General features: G+C 42.4%; 1 protein-coding gene across 3 annotated transcripts in view; it reads left to right on the top strand.

Moving 5' to 3' along the window:
* Positions 1-20,565, top strand: part of znrf3 (zinc and ring finger 3) — a 218,390-nt gene that overhangs the window by 182,385 nt on the left and 15,440 nt on the right. For 2 of the 3 annotated variants that reach the window (XM_052032110.1, XM_052032113.1), the window contains exons 5-7: positions 14,981-15,091; positions 16,905-17,072; positions 18,700-18,802. In XM_052032110.1, the coding sequence (XP_051888070.1) occupies positions 14,981-15,091; positions 16,905-17,072; positions 18,700-18,802 (382 nt within the window). The remainder of the gene's footprint in view (positions 1-14,980; positions 15,092-16,904; positions 17,073-18,699; positions 18,803-20,565) is intronic. The other variant, XM_052032112.1, reaches the window with a different exon arrangement.

The following is a 20,565-nucleotide window of genomic DNA, read 5'->3' as shown; positions in this document are numbered from 1 at the left end:
ACAATCTCTTAGGGGTTTACAGCTATACCGCAACCACTTAAAACATTGCAAAAATATTCCTTGCATTTTTCAAGAGTTTTATAAGGCCAGAGCACATGAACCACAAGTAACATCAACAAAATGGAGTCATAAGGCTATCGGAATATATTTCACAAAAAGCAGAGATCACACATTTGAAGTGATTAGCACGGGGTGATATTAGGAAATACTTTTTTTTAAAATGCAGTAAGCACTTGTGATCAGGTGCACACTGCCTGAAAGTGGGGTGGATCCAAATTCAATTGTGGTTCTCCAAAGGGAAAAGTTGAAGGTACAAGTAACGGAGGAGGTTGAGGGAAAAGAACAGAGGGGGTGAGACTGACTGAATGGCTCTTAAAATAAAGCTGGCAAAAAAGTCAGTGGGCTGAATGGCCTCATGCAGGGATTGAACCAGTGTCGCAGGGCCGGTTGCTTCGCCCTGAGTGGGGTACTTCTGGTTGCAAACGCCAAACTCTCTTCACCTTCAAACAGGGTCACATAGACGTGGTGAGGAAAATTATGGACATGCCATCACACCGGATCGTACTGAAGCCTTGTGTTGCATGGTGGATGGGCTGGGAACTGATCTTGAATTCAGCGCAGGGAGTTTCACTTTCTGATATCAGTGCAGCCATCCAAGGTGAGTTTGGATGGTCTGAGCTGAAATTCAACAGAGGTATCAATCTTCTGTGAAAGCCTCCCATAGCTCAATTAACTACAGGGAATCACCAAGGTTGCTGATATCTTGAGTTGGAATTTTAATGAGGGGTTTATGAGGGGTCCCTGACAGATGAAGAAGTGTGGCCACAAATGCCCTTTGTGTTATATGTTGACTGTGCCTCAGATTGTAGCCTCTGAGCTGGAAGATATGGTTCAAATCTAGTCTCCAGTGCAAGGTGGTGAGGAACCCTCCTCAGCCCCCTACCCCCCACACACCCCCACTTCTGTTGGATGTGCGATCTTTCAAATGGGATTTTAAACTGGGGTCTCACTTTAAGGAGCTTGTAAAAGATCACATGACATATATCTAAGTGGAGGAGAGGTTTCAGCCTGCCAATATTTATCCCTCAACCAACATTATCAAAATGATTTTTTAAATTTTAAAAATGAACATTATTCACTAACATAGACACAGGAAATATAACACAATCGGTACCTGTCTGATGAAGTCCAGACAAAGGGTTCTGACCTGAAGCGTCGACTGTCCATTTCCCTCCCAGATGCTGCCTGACCTGCTATTTGTTTTTTGCTCCAGATTCCAGCACCTGCATTCTCTTGTGTCTACATTCTATGCACAAAGCACCAGTACTACTCATGGCCTCTTTGAACAATATTCTCTTCAAGTGTTTCTGACAGAGCCCAGCCCGTCAGAATCTATTGGCGGCAGGATCTTAGATTGCAGTCCTTTCCCACAAAGCCTTTGCGTTGGCTGCATCGAAGTTTCTTGGCACGTACTCCTGCAGCTTGGCCAGTCAGCAGCATTCCTTTATGGACATCTCGTTGAACTGAAAAACCAACAAGATATTATCAAAATGAACTACCTGGTCATTATTTTACTGCTTATGTGGGAACTCACTGTAAGTAAGTTGGCTGCTGTGTTTCCCACCTAGCAAGAATGACTAGACTTTAAAATAAAGTGCTTTATTGGTTGTAAAAGGTGATAATTTTGTTTAAAGCCCACAAAAAAGGAACAGCAAAAAGAAATTAAAGGCTTTTGCAATGTAGTATGTAATTTTCACCCATTATAAGTAAGCCGTCCCAAACTTTAAGTTGGAATTTCATGAGTAAGCAGAATTCCAAGGAATGTGAAGCCAGTTACTGGCCTGGTGAAACTAGGAATGAGTTCACTTGTTTCAAAATTGATTCAATTTCATTATTCAATCCATTTCAATATCATGAGCTCTTCTAGTTTTGAATCTTTTGGCAAGCAGCCTGTAACCTAGATCACAGAGTAAACATGTTTAAGCATTTTACCAGACAAAATGTAGACTGTCAAAGGTTTGTTCTGAGAATTAATTAGAGTGTAAATTGCAAACCATTTTCACTTTTGTTGATTGGTTGAGACCTGTTTTGCAACATTTCTGGATCTCTTTACTATTTTTACTCTCAGGACCTCTGCCGATTCATTTTTTTAAAAACTTCCTTTATATTGCAATCCTGTCACCATGACTTTCTTACAACGATAGATGAATCTGCCAGTGCTGGAATCCTGCAATACCAACACTGCTGGCAAATAGCCCTCCAAAGGGAAAAAAGAGGCCATACAACTTGCTGCATGATGCATGTTTTTAGGGTGTTAAGGGTACCAATCTGCATCCAGTTTAATGCACAGTGCACACAATCACATATATATTATGACAGACTCCATCCGCCATAAAAGTGGGGGTGCTGTAGACTCTTCACCTATAGTAGGCATAGGGATTAGCTGATTAATACCCAGTGAACAGGCAGCAATCATGATCAATTCACTTTGCAACAGTTTGGTAGTGGTATGGATAAGGGAGGTGCATTCACTAACCTTGATGACATGGGAAGCTATTGTACTCGTTGCAGAAATGCATGCAGTTTCTTGCTGCTTGACTTCAGCATTTACCTCCCAGTTTGTCCACCTGCTCTTTCCTGTTACGGTGCTGCATTGGTAGAGCACTGTGCCCCGTCTCTCCTGTGCCGATCACCAAGTCGCCTTTGCTTCTCCATTGCAATGGATGCCGAAGCCAAAAGCTGCCTCCCCTTTGGGAGGTGACTTTCAGTGTCAATTGTCGTTAGCCACCCCTGAAACTGCAACCGATTAGTTAATTAGCTCAAGGCTTGGTTAGTGCTATCTAGACTCCACTGTGAAGTTTGTATGCTGCCTGTCACTATCAAAGAGGTGTGGTTTAATTACACATCAGTGTCTGAAACTGCTTAGCCCAACTATTCCACTGACCTCCCTACTTATCTTACTGTCCAATTCATAACATCCATTCATTTGGAAAAATCCATTACTGTAATCCCTAAAGTAGCGAGTCTGTATATTTCTAAATGCCTAGAAATTTTTCAATCAGATATAAAGGGCCTTGTTATCATGTTGGGAATCATTTGACGTAACGTCAAAGGCCTAAAGTAGAACTCCAAAGTAAAGCTGACTTAGAACCTGCTGTGCTTCGCAGCAACAGTAAGGTCAGGCAGCCATCAGAGTTCAGTACTTTGAAAAGTGATCATCTTTCCCCCTCCTCTTAATTCTTCACTCCTAATAGTGCCAGGATTTGTTGTCAGACTGCGCCTCTGACAGACAGCACTGGATCTGCAGAGATTTCCTCCAGCTGAACAGGGAACATCCAAAACCATTGTCTTTCACTTCAGTTATAGGCATTATTCCCCAGCTATTGACTCCATCCTGATAATTGAAACTGAACCAAAATCTTTGCAACTTTGACGCTGTGATAACCTTTGGCCTTTCTACGCATGCTCTGTTCCCATCTCACCCTTCCCTCAGCTCATCCTGTTGCTAAAGCCCCACCCAGGACATTGTACAACGTACTTGTGGCCAGCTTCCTTGTTCTGCTAGAGGATACACATATACTGCCACCCATCATCCCTTCACCAACATCTTAGTTGACGTACATTGGCCCCCATTGGGCAAAGTCTTGGTTTAAAAGTATTCAGCATTGTTTTCTGAACCATCATTGGTCCAGCCCTCCCTACATCTGCAATCATGCTAGCTGTACAAGATGTTGGTGCTCCTTTAATTCTGGCCTCTTGTTCCTTCCCAAAATTAAAACACCTTTTGCTCCCTGTCCTTTCAGATGCTAAGATACTACTCTGTGGAATTGCCCCCCTTTAAACACCACCTCTGTTCTCCTTCAAGGTCCTCCGTAACACCTACCTCATGGTCCTAATAGGCGGCTCGGTGTCAAATTTTCTTTGTTGGTATTTCAAAGGGTTGTAGAGTCATGGTCTTACGGCACGGAAACAGGCCCTTCAGCCCACAATGTCCATGACAACTGTTGCACCCATCTACAGTAATCCCAATTACCCGCAATAAGTCCATAACCTTCTGTGCAATTCAAGTACTTGTCTAGGTGCTTCATAAGATGTTTCGTAAAGCACCTTGGGACAATTTTTATGATGATAGGGTTACTACAGAAAGACAGGTTGTTGTTAATTTTGTTGCAGGGGTGTGGTTTCAAAGCTTGTACCTTGGTCATGTCCCTAACACATCTGGTCAAGTGCCTGTTACATATATCAGGACTGGCACTGACACCCAGACATGATCCTGCACTCACGCAGTGTGCTCACCATCCCTTTGCCTCCACAGATGCTGCTTAACACACTGTGCTCCAGATTCCAGCATCTGCAGTCTCTTGTGTCTCCCTGCATCCCATCCCATTGTCCAGCTGGGTTACTGGCCATGGACCAATTGCAGAATCCCAGCTTAATTTCCTATCTCCCTCCCTAACCCAGTGATGATTCCAACCACACCAACTTGTACAGCTACCCTGGCTGAAATTAGCCAATGTAAAATATGGATTTGACCTGGAATTTATTTGCCCTTCATGTCTCATTTCCACATTGTGACTTGTACCCAGCAATCCATTCATCGGGGAAACAAAGGACACTTTAAAGTAAAATCAATTCTCCGGGAAATTAGACGAAGAGGTTAAAATAACGGAGCATTGTTGGCTTTCAGTACTGTGCTAATCAAAATTCTCCTAGCTTTAGCCATGCTGAGAAGTATTATGTGTCATTTTAAAGTCATTTTAAATATTTTCCATTTAATATCCATGTAGAATTTGTGCATGTAAATGTACATCAAAAGTAAAGCAACTGCAAGTTAAAGATGTATATTGATGATCTTATTGAAGGCTGGAGCAGGTATAAGAGGTCAAATGGATTATTCCTGGCCCTCTAATTTATGTCCTTATGTTTACCCGACCGAGGAACAGTTCTTCATTGTTCTGTTCCCATCCACTCCCATTCAAACCCTTTCCACTCCCTGCTCAACCCACATACGGACCAATTTGTCCTCCAAATGTAAGCCTTCAGTGTGAACACAGGGCAGAGTTAATGGGCGTGTGAGAGAGAACATGTTACAAGGAGAATGAAACTGATTTGATGAACCAAATAGCTTCTCTCTATGTCTAAAGGAAATATGAGTCATATGAGAAAAACGAAGCGTAAAAGCACTGTATCCTCCCATAGTGCAAAACCACTTTTTATTGAAGTACTTCCAGCCTTGCATGACATTTTGTTAGTTAAACCACATCTTTTGATCTTGACACGGTTTCTAGTAAAAGAAGTGATTCACAGTTCAAATGAAGCCTGGTGCAAATTGCACAAAGTATTTTGGTATATCCCGCAAAGCAACATGTTGCATAAGGCCGAAATGAGCCGAACATCGTACATATCCTGTGGTTCTACAATGGCAGAAGAATGAATAGAAGAGCCCAGGATGAAGACGGGCCTCCAGGTCTCATCTGTCTGATCATCTGTTTAAATATCCTGATTCAGTGTGGGGAGCATGGCTGGGATGGAGGGGTTGTGGCTGATGCCGAACTAGCCGTCTATTTTCAAACTTCCCTTTAGTTCAGGACATGGTAAAACTCTAACCAGCAAGAGAGGATGTTCAACCCTGCATTGGCTCTTTATAAGATAGTTGTCTGAAGAATCTCACTCCATTTCCCTTTTAACACTGGGCATGTAATTTTTTTTTCCTTTTCAACGATTTATTCAATTATCTATTGAAAGCCACCATCACATCTGCTTCCACTGCCCTTTCAGGAAGTGCATTCCCAGATCAAAGCAACTCACTCCATAAAAAATATTCGCCTTATCTCTCTTCTCGACCATTAAGCAATTACCATGAATCTGTATGCTTTTATTACCATTCTCCTTCCAGTTGAAACAGTTCCTCCTTAGTTACTCTATTGAAATCCTTCATTGTTTTGCACACTATTTAAATCTCACCTTAACCTTTTCTGCCAAAACAAGAATAATTCAAACCTCTCCTTCATATAAAAACAAATCATCAGTGAGTTCCATTGAAATGCTAGATAATTATCACTGCCTGCAGCAAACCAGAAGAACATAAAGCACTGTTCCATCAAATGTAACAACTGTTTTATGCTCCATTATTTTATTTGAGTGTTCCTTTTGCCAACAAGGTTAGTTGGCAATTACAGTGTTACGCCTTACAGGGCTTCTCATTGAGACCACTCCTAAAAGAAACAGCATATATGAATACATTTGGAGTTTGATGGCTTATCCTAAATGCATTTTTTAAATAAGGAATTTAGAAATGAGAGATTTGGGAAAGGGGTCTTCACTTTGCCCACCCATTCTCTTACACTGCATGTTCCTCTCATTACTGACCACTCCAGCTTTGCTGGGAATTAATGGAAATGTAGAGAGGCCCTCTGTATGCTTGGAATGAAGTATCATTGATCCAGCATTGACTCATATTATTATAAGTGGTTGAGGCAGGTACATTAACAACACTTAAAAGGTACTTGGGTTGGTACATACTGCACCCAATATTACCTGTTGGCAGGCACAGTAGTGTAACGGTTACTGTGACGCTATTACAGCGCCAGCACCCCGGGTTCAATTCTGGCCACTGTCTGTGAGGAGTTTGTACGTTCTCCCCGTGTCCGCGTGGGTTTCCTCCGGGTGCTCCGGTTTCCTCCCACATTCCAAAGACGTACGGGTTAGGAAGTTGTGGGCATGCTACGTTGGCACCAGAAGCGTGGTGACACTTGCAGGCTGTCCCCAGAATACTCTACACAAAAGATGCATTTCACTATGTGTTTCAATGTACATGTGACTGATAAAGATATCTTATCTTACATGGATAGAAAAGCTTTATGAGCCAAACACTGGCAAATGGGACAAGGCTTAGATGAGAATCTTGGTCAGCATGGACTATTTGGGCAGAAGGGCCTGTTTCCGTGCTATGACACAAACAGAAGCTATAGTCAGATCCCAACCTCCGCTGGACTGGAGACAGTGTAAAGCTATGCTGATTAACAAAGGTGACAAGGGTATTCTGGCCCAAGTCCCACACAACACTAGGATGATGTGTGTCTTACTGTCTATCTCAATAATAACTGGAGCTGCACAAGGCCAAAGTCATAAATCCTCCCTCCAAATCATACTTCAAACTTCTGGATAAACCCAAACTTCACGCAAGATCTATCCAGTGAGACACATTCCAGTTGGTGTTGTTTATTATGGTGCAGACTTAATGACCACAAGCTGAAAGAAGGTAGCCAGAATAACTATCAGCCAGTGTAATGTTTGTGCTTGGCCCATTGGTACTCAACACCCTTCTGGATTCATTGTTTTATGCAGTGTTTCCATTCAACCTTCATTACTGTAGAGTGGCTCCAGGGGTGCATTAAGGGTGCAAATTTATACCCCTGTAATATTATATAAATTCATCAGAAGTGTCCTCCTTGCCCCTCTCCATAGTCGTACAAACCTATTACCACATGGAAGAATAATCAACAAGGTCATCTCTCAACCCAAACCTTGCCTCCAAGATTTCTTACAGAAGTTGATTAGTTGCTATAACACAACCAGAACCATCATTGCCACAGGGAAAACTGTGTTCAAGTGTACTCAGTACACATGTCTGGCTATGTTGATAGCCTGGGTTCCTTGTCAGTGTCAAACTGATCCTGTACTTGCCCATAGATCAGGCTTAATATTGTCTAGGACCCTGCACCTTCAGCAAGGATTGCCGGATAACAACTAACAGCAGGAAACCTGCTTCCTTAGACAAGGGCATCAGGGGGCCAGAAACAATCCCATAAAGCAATCAACGCAGTCTACAGATTAAATGCAAACACCATCATTTACTTTCTAAGTGCTCTTCAAAGGAAACCTATTGGGCTTCAGAATCTTGTGCATAATCTCATATTTAGCATTCCTTTGGTGTCAGTCAAAGATTATTGGACAGCTGGTATTTATAAACTCTCAAAGCTAGCTAAAAAAACAAGTTGTCTGAAGTCTTATTACCAGTTGTAGGTTCTGTTATCCATAACTTACCCAAAACTACTTTGAACATCACAGAGCTTTGATTTTTCTTGTATTTCATGTGATGTAAGCATAGACTTACATCATCATCTGTAGAGACAATAGCAAGGTGACTGGTCTGATAGAAACCAGCTCTACCCATCACAGTAAGCAACAGAGGCTGCCAAGTCTAAGAATTTCAAGCATCATTCAATAAGACCCAGATAACTGTAAGGAAGAGACTCAATGATCTGCCAAAAAGTATTCAACACCGAATATTCAAACTCTACATTTGAAGCTCAGAGGATTATTGACCATTAAGAATTGAAGAATATTTTGGGTATAAGGAATGCTGCTGCCTGGGTTCCTCAGGGAAGTGTCCTTATTATTATGTCCTTATTTTGGGGATCTGGCTGTCAATGGCAAGGCTAACATTTCCTGTCTATCCCTAATTACCCTTGAGAAGATGGTGGTGATCTGTTGTCCTGAACTGCTACAGTCCTTCTGGTGAAGACATTCCCACAGTGCAGTTGGGAGGGCATTCCAGGACTGAGGCCCATTGACAATGAAGGACTGGCAACATGTTTCCAAATCAGGATAACATGTGTCATCAAGGATAACTGCCAGGTGGTGGTGTGACAATGTGCCTGCTATCTTGTCTTTCTTGGTGGTAGGGATCATGCGTTTGGGAGGTGCTATTGGAGTAGCCTGGTCGAGCAACTACAGTGTATTTTAAAGATGGTACACAATGCAGTCACTGTCACTGGTGCCAGAGGAATGAACGTTTCGGGTGGTGGATGTGGTGCCTGTCCTGAGCTGCTTTGTCCTGGATGGTGTTGAGTTCTTGAGAGCTGTTAGCACTGCATTCATCTGGACAAGTGGAGTGTCCATCACTCTCCTGACTTCTACTTCGTTCATGGCAGAAAGGCTATAGAGTGTCAAGAGGTGAGTCACTTCCTGCAGGGAACTAGGACTCTGACCTGCTCTTGTAGCCACAGTATTGATGTGGATGGTACAGTTGCATTTATGGTCAATGGTGTCAAGAGGATGCTGGTGGGGGACTCAGCGATGGTAATGCCACGGAATGTCAAGGGTAGGTGGTTAGATTCTCTTTTTTTTGGAAAAGAGAGTCTAACCTGGCACTTTTGTGGTGTGTGGTAGGCCACTTAGCAGCCCACAGCTGAATGTCCTAGACCCAACTTTAAATTTAAATTAAATTTTATTTACAGCATAGTAACAGGTCCTTCCAGCCCAATGAGTCCGCGCCGCCCATTTTAAACCCAAATTAACCTACCCGTACGTCTTTGTAATGTGGGAGGAAACTGGAGCACCCGGAGGAAACCCACGCAGACATGGGAGAACGTACAAACTCCTTACAGACAGCATCGGGAATCGAACCCTGATCACTGGTGCTGTAATAGCGTCGTGCTAACCGCTACGCTACCGTGCCGCCGCAACTGTACTGCAACTGCCATTAGTGACTCCTCCATGATAAGATCAGAAGTAGAGTTGTTCATTACTGCATTCTGTTGCTGTCACAACTCCCCAGTTAAAGCAGTCCATGTTCAAATACAGCAAGACCTGATTAGCCTTCAGACCTGGGCTGATGTGGCAAGTAACTCTTGGTGCCGTACATACCAGGTAGTGCATACCTCCAACAAAATAGGTACTTGGTGCCATTACCATTGCTGAATACCCTACTGGAGGATCATTGATTCAAGGGGTCATCAATGCTGTAGCAATAGGGACTGGCTGATGGCTAGGTATCCTGCAACAACTAACTGATCTCCAGATTTCCCATGGTTGTTACAACATCTTCAAAAGAAATGGGAAGGAAAATATCCCACTTGGGACAGAAGGAACTTAACACCAGCCTACTAAACTGGTACCCCATCCACCAGCCTAAGTATTCATTCTCTCCGCCACAGGTGCCACGTGTCTGGTGTACGTAGCATCTGAAAGCTTCACCGCTGTAACTTATCAAATCTTCTCCAGCAGGCCTTCCAAATTTGCAAATCCTAGCATCTGGAAGTACAAGGGCAGCAGGCTCCTCTCTAAGTCATCCAAAAGCCCAATTTACTAAAATACGTCATCATTCCTCCTTTGTTGCTATGTCCACATCCAGGAGCTTGCTGCCTGGCAACAAACTAGGAGAAATATCAACAGTGTTCAAGAAGGTAGCCCACTACCACCTTCTTAGCAATGGGAATTAATTGTTGATCTTGAGCGATAACTATATCCCACTTATGAATGGGAGACAGAGAAAGATCATTAGACCCAACAGGATGTCCTTTTTGATTGAGATCTGGGAATGTTGCTGTCAACATTAGGATTGCATGCCTTAGGTACCTGATGTTTTCATTTGGATAAGAACCACCTTTCTTCTTCAGAGGCGATGAAGCAAAACTAACATGGTCAGTAGAGAATCAGTCCAAGTAGTGAACACTTCAAATCTCTTGAGATCACTTACTTATGTGCCCATGGGTTCAAGATCATTCAGATGGTTGTTTTAAGACAGGATTGTGTCCTCAGGATGGTACTGATATCATGCTTCAAAGGCCATGACTTACAACAGTTTGAATTCAATAATGGTATTAATATTTGGGCCAACACCGGATATCCGGACATGGAAAATCCTAAAAGATTTGTTAATGTTCTTTAGAAGGAAGGAAATTTGCCACCATTCCCTCATATTATTTCATAGAACTTTCATCTTACACTGTATGTTCCTTGAAACGTCTAGTTTTAAACAAATGTTACAAAATTCAATAAGAAGAGGGAAGGTGACCTATCAGGAGAAACTAAGGCAGTCTGGCAGACTGGCAAGAAAACCCTCAAAGGAAATCTCATCTTCATTGAGCTAGCTGTCAGTTATGTCAGTGATAACTTTGGCATACCTGACCATGGTACACTGCTTAGGGAGCACAAGCTTATGTCTCTGCTGTGAATATGTCCTCCATTGTATGGTATGGCACCACCACCCCATGAGGTAGAGCAAACTGATCAAGCATCTCTAAACTGGGCACTGACAAGGCCAAAAGGCATCAACAGAAGCAGAAGGATTTACCATCACATTTACAAAGGCTGAAGCCAGTTGTGTGATGGAAGACGCTCCAGGTGATAGGTGTAGTTGCAAAAGATTCAGGAAATTGAACGCAATCTTTGACATGTTGTTTGTGACACTTGTTCACTGGAGCAATATCTGCTCTCTCCTGGAGTCATTGCAACGACCTGTATTGATACAGCACCTTACCATCATAAAATGTCAGGCTTCAAGAAGGACAAATGCCACTGGCAGTCCCTTGGCTTCTTGAGTTGGTCTATCAGTTGTACAGATGTTGGCAATGAACATGTGCACAGTTGACATATCTGTTTCACCACACTTCAAAAAAATTTCTGCAAAATATTTTGGCAGACCACTGTCACCAACATCACAACCTCCCCGCACCACCCACCCACACCTCCCCCATCATCTCCCCAGTACATAATTAAGAAGCTCCCAGTGAAATTTACTCCTGTTGGCCATTGGCTTTGGAAGGGACACAGAACAGACTTCCAGCAAGGCTATGTTGATTAAATTCTTTCATAGAGAGTTAGAGCCATTGGCTTTGGAAGGGACACAGAACAGACTTCCAGCAAGGCTATGTTGATTAAATTCTTTCATAGAGAGTTAGAGCCATTGGCTTTGGAAGGGACACAGAACAGACTTCCAGCAAGGCTATGTTGATTAAATTCTTTCATAGAGAGTTAGATAAGCAACAAGTTAACAATGGTCCTGTGGTTCATAATAGTAAGTACATACACAGATGATCAAATACACTATTGATGGGCCCATGCTGCTGTCACCATGGGAATGGTATTTGTGGAATGCAAATTGTTATGGTTGAATAATGCAGGTTGTGGCATCAGATTGATATCCTGGAGTTTAGTGGGATTAGTTTAGATACTCAGCGAAGATTTGCATCCCTTTTCTTTTAATCAGGTTACCTACTTAATGAAATGCAATTATTTTTGTATTCATTTAAAATCCAAAGTGTTGATTATATGGGTGTGTATAATTAGGCCCAGTGATGAACAAACTGTAGCTCCTTCTCTTTTTTTTACTTTCTTCAAACAAGAAAACAGTTACAGTTCTTATTCTCGAAGGAAGCGCCCTTTAATTGGATGCAGTCAGGATGATAAATGAGGCAAAATATGTTGCATGTACATTGCTATTAATTCCAGCGACATCTGTCACCCACATCAGCCACCCACAGCTGTGAGGCACGGCACGGTGGCGAGGAATTCCAGAGAGGATGAAGTAGATGAATGCTGTCCTGGTATTGCTGGAGTATCCCGTGCCTTTGACCTAAATTTTTGCTGCTTTCACTCAGAAGCAACAAAAAAAACCCTCAACGACCTCTCCAGTCGTTCAGCAACCAACCACACAGAAGTGTAACTGAAAAATTAATTTGACACTTTCCCGGCCAAGCCTTCCTGCTAAATTAAAATCCATGGGGGCTGACATGAAAGATGAGTTCACGACAGGAGAATGCCTTTGAAATGTGCTTCTCAGTATAATGAATAACCCTGGCTGAGGCTTCTACTGTACAGCTATGTCTCCACCTGCTGGCCAGTCTTATTCCAAGCTCAGCTTTCTGCTCCATGCCAAACTGTGTGGTAGTTCCAAGCATTGAGTCGTCTGATTTAATATTTGTGGTATCTACAACTCAAGGTGCATGGGATTTACTTTATTTAAAAAAATATATATTTATAATACAATGATGGAATTTTTGGGTTGATTTAAAAAGTGTGAACATTAGGGACAGGACCATTTGTTCTCTTGAGCTTGCTCTGCCGTTGAGGAATATCTTGATTGATCTGGTCTGGATTTTCACTGTCTTGCCAATGGATCAGAATCTACGGCTCTCTAGAATGGAGAGTTCCCGATTTATGACCCTCTGGGGGAAGAAATTTATCCTCTCCTCTGTCCTAAATGAGCAACCTTATTTTTGAACCATACCCCCTTGTTCCAGTGGAGAAACATCCTCTCTCTCAGCAACAAACCTGTCAAACCCCCTCAGAATCTTAAGCTTCATGATAAAACCCCCTCATTTTCTAAACTCTAATGGGTATGGGCCAAACCTTCTCAACCTTTCCCCGCAAGGCAGCACCTTCATCCCAGCAATCCATCCAACAGAGTGAAGTCCAATGAGTGACCCTTACATTGACTGAGTCTTTCACGAGCATATTTTTGTAGCAGAGCATTTGTTCCATTGAGTGATCCATCATGGAAAAGATTGCTTTTCCTTCACCCCAATAAGCAGGCTGAAATAGATATTATCTGTGAATCACGACATGCAACAGAAATGGATCATTTAGCCTACGAATTAGATCCAGGCTTGCCCTGTCAATCCACAACCAGTTTAATTTTCTCCTTTTTCAAGTAACTTTCCAGTTTTCCATGTTAAACTGTGTGGTATTTCCAAGCATTTGAGTCATCTGATTTAATATTTGTGGTGTCTACAATTCAAGGTGCATGGGATTTTTACTTGACTTAAAAAAATATGTTTATAATTCAATGATGGAGTTTTTGGGTTGATTTGAAAAGTGTGAACATAAAGGACAGGACCATTTGCGTAGCAAAGGTTAATGGCTGACAGTGGTATATTGTCACTCAGGCAGGGTTTTGGTTCTACAGGTTACTGGTATACTGCCCATTACTCAAGCACTTCCTTGGCCGTGAGGGTCACCAAGCTGGCCACAGAATTCATAGAGCTCAGTGGAAAAAGGTTTGGAGAACATGACAACTGAGGCTGATCCTGTTCTGAACTGGCATCAGTACACAGCCAGGGGTTGGGATCAAGAGCTCTGGCTGATCTTAATGCTGATCACTGCTCCAGCTACCTTAATGGCACAGAGCAACTATCAAACAGATAACCTTCCTCGAGGCCAAGTAACTGATCCAGTGAGGCAGTCATGCAAGATGGTAAAGGCTAGCTAATCATCATCGCAGATACATTCAAGAATGTGCTTTGGGAACCATATCCTTCATATCCCAGTGAAAGATACACCATTTAAAAATAAAAGGTAATTCTGGTGTGTCTGCATTCAGAACATAGTCAAATGTGTCTGGTTCATGAGCTCTCCCTCTGAATAAAATCAGCCAGCAACAGATTAGATGATCCCTTGCAAAATCATTAGCAAAACTCATCAGGGCCACATTCTTCATTGCAACTATTTGGGGATGCCTTTGACTTTTACCAGTGTTTTGGGATCACTTTCTGCAGTTGCCATCCATGCTGCTTGAAGCTCACAGATTTAACCCATCATTTAGGTCTTCCCTTCAATTAATAGAGACTTGGGAGTAGGGTTGCACCACTGTTAGAAAGGAATTGATATACCTCTCAGAGCAAATGAGAAGTGGACCAAGGGGCTAGCTAGAAGGAGAGCCGTAGTCTTTCAAGCAACTAGCTTTTGAAGGCTTACTTCAAATATATGGGGAGTCTGACTGGGCAGCAGGTAATTTTCATACAAGTAGTATCTATATTAGGAACAACTCTAAAGATGACCAATACAGTACTTATGAATTTGAAAATGTCTCCTCTAGTTAAATATTGGCCGGTAATGCATATTTTTTTCAGTGTGCTATTTTCTGTATTCCAAGCTCTCAATTCCAAAAGTAATTTTTTCTGCACTTTTGATGTGACTGAGATTTAAATAAAATATAACAGCAGGGAGTCCGCTATCTATAATGCTAATGGTTTCTGGTCTGTCACTAGTTCTGATAGAGAGAATTAAAAAGATCACAGCCAGACTATATTAGCATAGCATTAAAGGTTTATGTGATGACAGGAGTGAACACATTCTTAGTATAGTTTCTTGTCACTAATTATGACAATATTTGTGGCTGGATCTGCTTACTTTAACAACAATTCATTTAATTAATGGCATCTCTCAACATATTTCCTTCCTTCTGTCTCACCAGCAGCCCACGGAATACTTTGATATGGGAATCTTCCTGGCTTTTTTTGTGGTGGTTTCCCTTGTCTGTCTGGTTCTACTCATTAAAATCAAGCTCAAACAACGCAGGAGTCAGGTAAGAGACTGAACAGAAGTTTTTTAGAACTGATCTGAAAAGATTAGCACAGATTCCGAAGGGTTTGGAAAATCCTAAACACTGGGTATAGTAAAACCCTGATAATCCAGCATACTCAGGACATCTGCAGTGCCGGACTGGCAAATTTTCTGGACTATTAATACGCCAAAACACTGAAAGGTCACTTTTTTTTATGTTACACTATTATAATAAATTTTCCAGTGAACCTGGTAAGTTTAAAGGGAGCATGAAAACTGGGGCCTGGTCAGCCAGATGCCAAACCACTGGGATTTCCAAATACTTGAACTCGGGTTATCAGAGTTTTATTGTTGTACCTTTTGTATATTCACAACTTGCAGCTATAAGTTCAGACTGAGCTCCTTTGTCAAGAAGTTAAATGTCTTTCTAAAGGCAACACAACTCCTGAGCTTCAACAACTTCAACAGAACTAGACAGATATTTATTGGGTTGTTGGAAATATGAGCTAAAGGAGAAAATGTAAAGAAGTTTACTTTGAACTTTGAGCGTGAATGGAACATGGCTGATACTCGAAGAAGCTGAACTCGAAGAAAATTAAACATGTAAACCTGAACAGATGATTAACATGTGTCTGATTCAGTATCGCCTGCCTTACACCATCCACACAATACAAAATTACCTGCGTGGTGCTTTGTTGAACTTTGTCAGTACTGTTAGCAATCTGTTATCATTGTAGAGATTCCTATTCAACGTAATTGTGTTCTGGTCTGAGAGGCAGAAACAATAAAAAACCTAAAATTATTGTAATGCAAACACATGCTATTGCTGTTCTGGATTATAATCATAGGTAAAATCCTTCTCTTCACATTTGAACAATGAAGTAGTTGGTGTAAGAGTGCTGTGGTTTCAATGAGAATGATGGACCAGGCCCATCAGGAACCTTGTAATGCTGTGGCATACGAGTATCTTCACACTGATTGTTGCATTGCAAGTTTCCATGTTTATATGCTGTTTGTAACACTTCCAATATGGCAGCTACGATCTCTAAAAATGCAACCAACTACAATCTAATTCTATACAGTGCCAGGTTCTGTTGTCAGGTTAACAATAGAGGCCATACCCATTTATTTGACATGCATGGGATTGCAAAGATTTGTATTCAGATGCATGAATATATTGACTAGGTTTTATATTTATTTTCTGAAGCTTGTTGAGACTGCTCTTTTTAACAACTTGGAATGTACTGGCAAAATATTTTATGGGCTAGACATTCTTTCGCATAGTATTTTTATTCACAATGTGATTGCATTGTATTCTAAAGCCCAATTTTGATTCATGATGTACACATCTACTGCACTACTGCACTCCCAAAAACTTGATCCTGGTTTTGTGTGTGTGTGTGTGTGTGCGTGCGTGCATGCGTGCGTGCGTGCGTGCGTGCGTGCACACACGCGGGTGACTCTTTAGGCACCTTGGTCACCAGGGAACTGAGGCCTGCTTTGATGTTTGTTATACATCTAGTGCCAATTAGACCAACGACACAGAAGATCCAATACCTCATTCATAAAGGGATAGCTTTAGGCACATGTGGATAGAAATTAGATCATATAGCAGTGAACTAAAATCACTGATATTAGTGATTAAAATCAGGAACTAAAATCAACATAGTCCAGAGTTAATTGATTAGTGATCAGTTTTGAGTAAAACTGTGCCAATTGTGAAATTGGATTTAGCACCCCAAGTGGGATGCACAGTGGCAAGCACCCCTCCAAAAGCAGCTAGATTTATATTCCCGCTCTGACCATGTCATCTGAATCTTTCTATCCTCCCTCAGAGTTCGATGAATAGGATGGCTCTCCAAGCCCTCGAGAAGATGGAGACGAGGAAGTTCAAATCAAAGGGCAAAGTTTCTCGAGAAGGCAACTGCAGCGCCTCAGATACACTGAGTAGCAGCTCCACCTCAGATTGTGCCATCTGCTTGGAAAAATATGTCGACGGAGAGGTGGGAGAAGCATTTTTAAAATCTAAAGCTTGTCCATGATTGATTTGAACGGTTGGCAAGATACGTGCCACGGGATGGTCAGTCTGATTAGCATCATAATCTTACAAAAGCAAGCTGTGTAGACGTTCTTTTTTGATCAAATGGTAAAATAAACTTTCTTCAGTTTCTGCTTAGTTGATAGGAAATACCAGAATACGAAAAGGATACAGGTCTTTAAAAGAAAGTGTTCATGTAGAGTTGGCCCCAGTTTTAATTGTGTTAATGGCCTAGGAGGCCATTCAGCCCATCAGGTCTACGTCAGCTTTCAGAGCAATCTCATCAATCCCATTCCCCCACTTATTTCTCTTTAACCATGTTCTCTCACATGCCCATCAAGTTCCTTCTTATTCTTCTTTCACCCACGTACATAATCAGGATGATTTACAGTAACCAACTAACCTGCCAACTAGCACATCTATGGATCACCGGAGCACCCGGGGGAAACCCACTTGTCACCTGCAGAACATGCAAACTCCATGCAGACAGTTCCAGAGGTCAGGATCGAACCCCAGGTAACTGGAGCTGTGAGGTAGCAGCTCTACCTGCAATGCCACCACATTTCCTGATTTACCTGAGGAACAATGCAAAGATTTTAAGAAGCACAATTTCATCTCCAGGAGCAACATTGCAAATGAGAAGTTGTGGCCTGTAAGAAAGATATTGCACCCTGGGTGAACAGTCGGCTGGAAGTAGCCCTTTCATCAGGGAGTTTCACAGCTCTGCTGCTGACCTATCACATGGAGAATGGGGAGCAGAGGGTGGGAGGGGAGGGGGCAGTGCGCAGAGAAAGGTGAATGGCGGAATTGGAAAAATAACAAAAAAGTAACAGGCGAGCAGTGACACAAAGACCATTCTTCTCTTAAGATATAAAGCTACATTCACAAAACCTACACAAGCAAACAGAACCCTATGTCTGGGTTTCGACTGTCTGCTTGTTGAAATATCTGTTTTTATACAAGTAACAAATATTGATGGGAAAACATGGAGGAAACTTGATTAAGTGTGTGTGTGTGCAATGTGGAATGGTTCGAACGTGGCTGTAAACAGTAAGTTGGAAAGTCAGCCACACGGGAGTTTGGTCAGTTATTGAGACACTTATAATATCTTGTCGAAAGAGATTGTGTTACCTTCTAAGATAAGATAAGATAAGATATCTTCATTAGTCACATGTACATCGAAACACACAGTGAAGTGCATCTTTTTGCACAGTGTTCTGAGGTACCTTCTGCGTTTCATTTTCCTGGATCAGTCTTCCCAGCAAACATCCTTTCTTCTTAAATAGCAACTAAAACCTGTCAGTTCCATTTCCTTGCCTCAGAACCTGTTTTTTATGTGATCTTACAGATTACCTCTGAAAATGTTATTTATTGGCCTCCATTATCTCTCTCTACCTTCTACTCAAGATCTGCAGAGTGCCAAAATCTTACTTCATTAATATTTTACCACAAATAGCATCAAAACTTCTCTTTATCTGTTTATATTTTCTTTGCATCAGACTACAAGTCAGTTCGATGTCATTCATTGCCAGTACTTCTCAGCACGTCTAACTTTACATTTAAAAAAATCCAACCTTTCTTCTTGTTGGCAGGAGCTGCGTGTGATCCCCTGCACTCACCGGTTCCACAAGAAGTGTGTGGATCCCTGGCTCCTGCAGCATCATACATGTCCTCACTGCAGGCACAATATTATTGGTAAGTTCAGCCTCACTGCTCCTTCAAGGGATCCTGGTATGTTTCCTCAGCTCATGAGTGTGATGGATCTTCTCCCCATTTTAGCCACTGACTTTCTAATGGTTAAACAAAGAAGGCATCCGATGGGCCAAAAATGAGCAATCTGACATCGATGCCGGGATATGTGTGCCAGGAACCTTTTGCACTGACCCTGGCAAACATTGGAAGTGGTGGCTCAACCAGTAAAGCCACTGCCTCGCAGCTCCAGTGACCCGGATTCTATCCTGACCACAGCTGTTGTCCGGGCAGAACTTCCATGTTCTCCCTGTGACTATGTGGGTTTCTTCTGAGTGCTCCGCTTTCCTCCTCCTACATCCCAAAGACATGTGGGTTGGTAGGTTAATTGGCCATTGAAAACTCCCTCTAGTGGTAGAATCTGGGGGGACTTGATGGGAATGTGGGAGAGTAAAATGAGATTAGTGTAAAGGGATATTTGAAGGTCAGCACACACTGGGTGGGGGTGTCAAAGGGTGGGTTTCCATGTTGTATGACTGTGGCTCATTCTAGGGTCAAGTAGGAAAATTAGAGGTCTGTTTGGGTATAAAACTAAAGAAGTTGACCACATAATCCAAACCACAGGCTGGAAACATCTCTGATACTGGACCTGACTAGAACCTGAAAAGTTTAGTTGAATTCTGTCGGGCTTGTGTCGGCGGTCAGATTCCACAGCGAAGCCCTATGGGAAGCATTCCTGTACTGGTTACGCTCTTCCTGCTGAAGGCAGGCAGTTTGCCTCATCACGTCCCACATTACTGAATCTTAGTGCATTTATTTATCTGAAAAGAGCCGGCCTGGCCTGGTCACGTTCATCCAGAACCCAAGGGCAAAATCTTTTTGATACCCAATGTGAGCCCGACACATATAATCTGGTCCCATCGTGCTGGGGCCTTTGGGAGATTTGTATCAATGCCATTATGGGTATATCTTGAGTGCATACCAAGGTCTTGATTGTAAAATGAGGCTTTGTGTGGTGGGGGGGGGTGGTTTGGAAGGTAGTGGGTGTGATGTTACATCTTCCCCACCCACTTACACAGATTCACTTAGAGGGACCCCACACTGCTATTTGGCTAATTATGTCCAGTCCGACAAAACCCATCTGCTTCAAAGTACCCGGCAAGCGTTTACCAGAGCAATGACAGTCCCAGACAAGATGTTGGGCCCTCAGGCTTGGACCAGTGCTGCATCCACAGTCTTGGTTGAAGGAGAGAGTACTCGACTTCTTTCAGTAACTCCCAGTCAAAGATTGGGCCAGAAGAGTCAGCCTAACTCGTGACTCTTTGGTCGGATCTTCATGAAAAAAATCCTTCAAACATCCCTGACAGATCTAGTCCATTGGGATTTCTTATTAATTCAGCTATATTTCAAGGATTGGGGGTTAAACCACACTGCTGTGCAGAGCAGGTGTTCTGTATGTTGCTCCCAACGCTTTGCTGTCACTCAGTGCAAAGCATTCCATTTTCTGGATTCAATGCAATGGTCAAAGGCATCTAATGTGTATGATTGGACCCAAATGACAAAAGAGAAGTGTGTGCCTATTGGCTTGGCCTGCTTGTGTATTCCTGAGTGTCTCATCAAAACTTTGCAGCAATGTACACGGGTAGTGGCAGCTGATCCAGTGGCAGAGCTGACAGTGGTGTTGAGTGGTACTGGAAGGGGATGTCGGGGAGATAGAATGGGTTGCTCCTTGTAAGGAGGTTGCAATGGGTGCCTCAAAGTCCCTCCGG

The sequence above is a fragment of the Pristis pectinata genome, chromosome 17 (genome assembly GCF_009764475.1).
Source record: "Pristis pectinata isolate sPriPec2 chromosome 17, sPriPec2.1.pri, whole genome shotgun sequence".
Classification (NCBI taxonomy): Eukaryota; Metazoa; Chordata; class Chondrichthyes; order Rhinopristiformes; family Pristidae; genus Pristis; species Pristis pectinata.
Note: the sequence above shows the minus strand (reverse complement) of the source record. Positions and strands in the feature narration are given on the sequence as shown.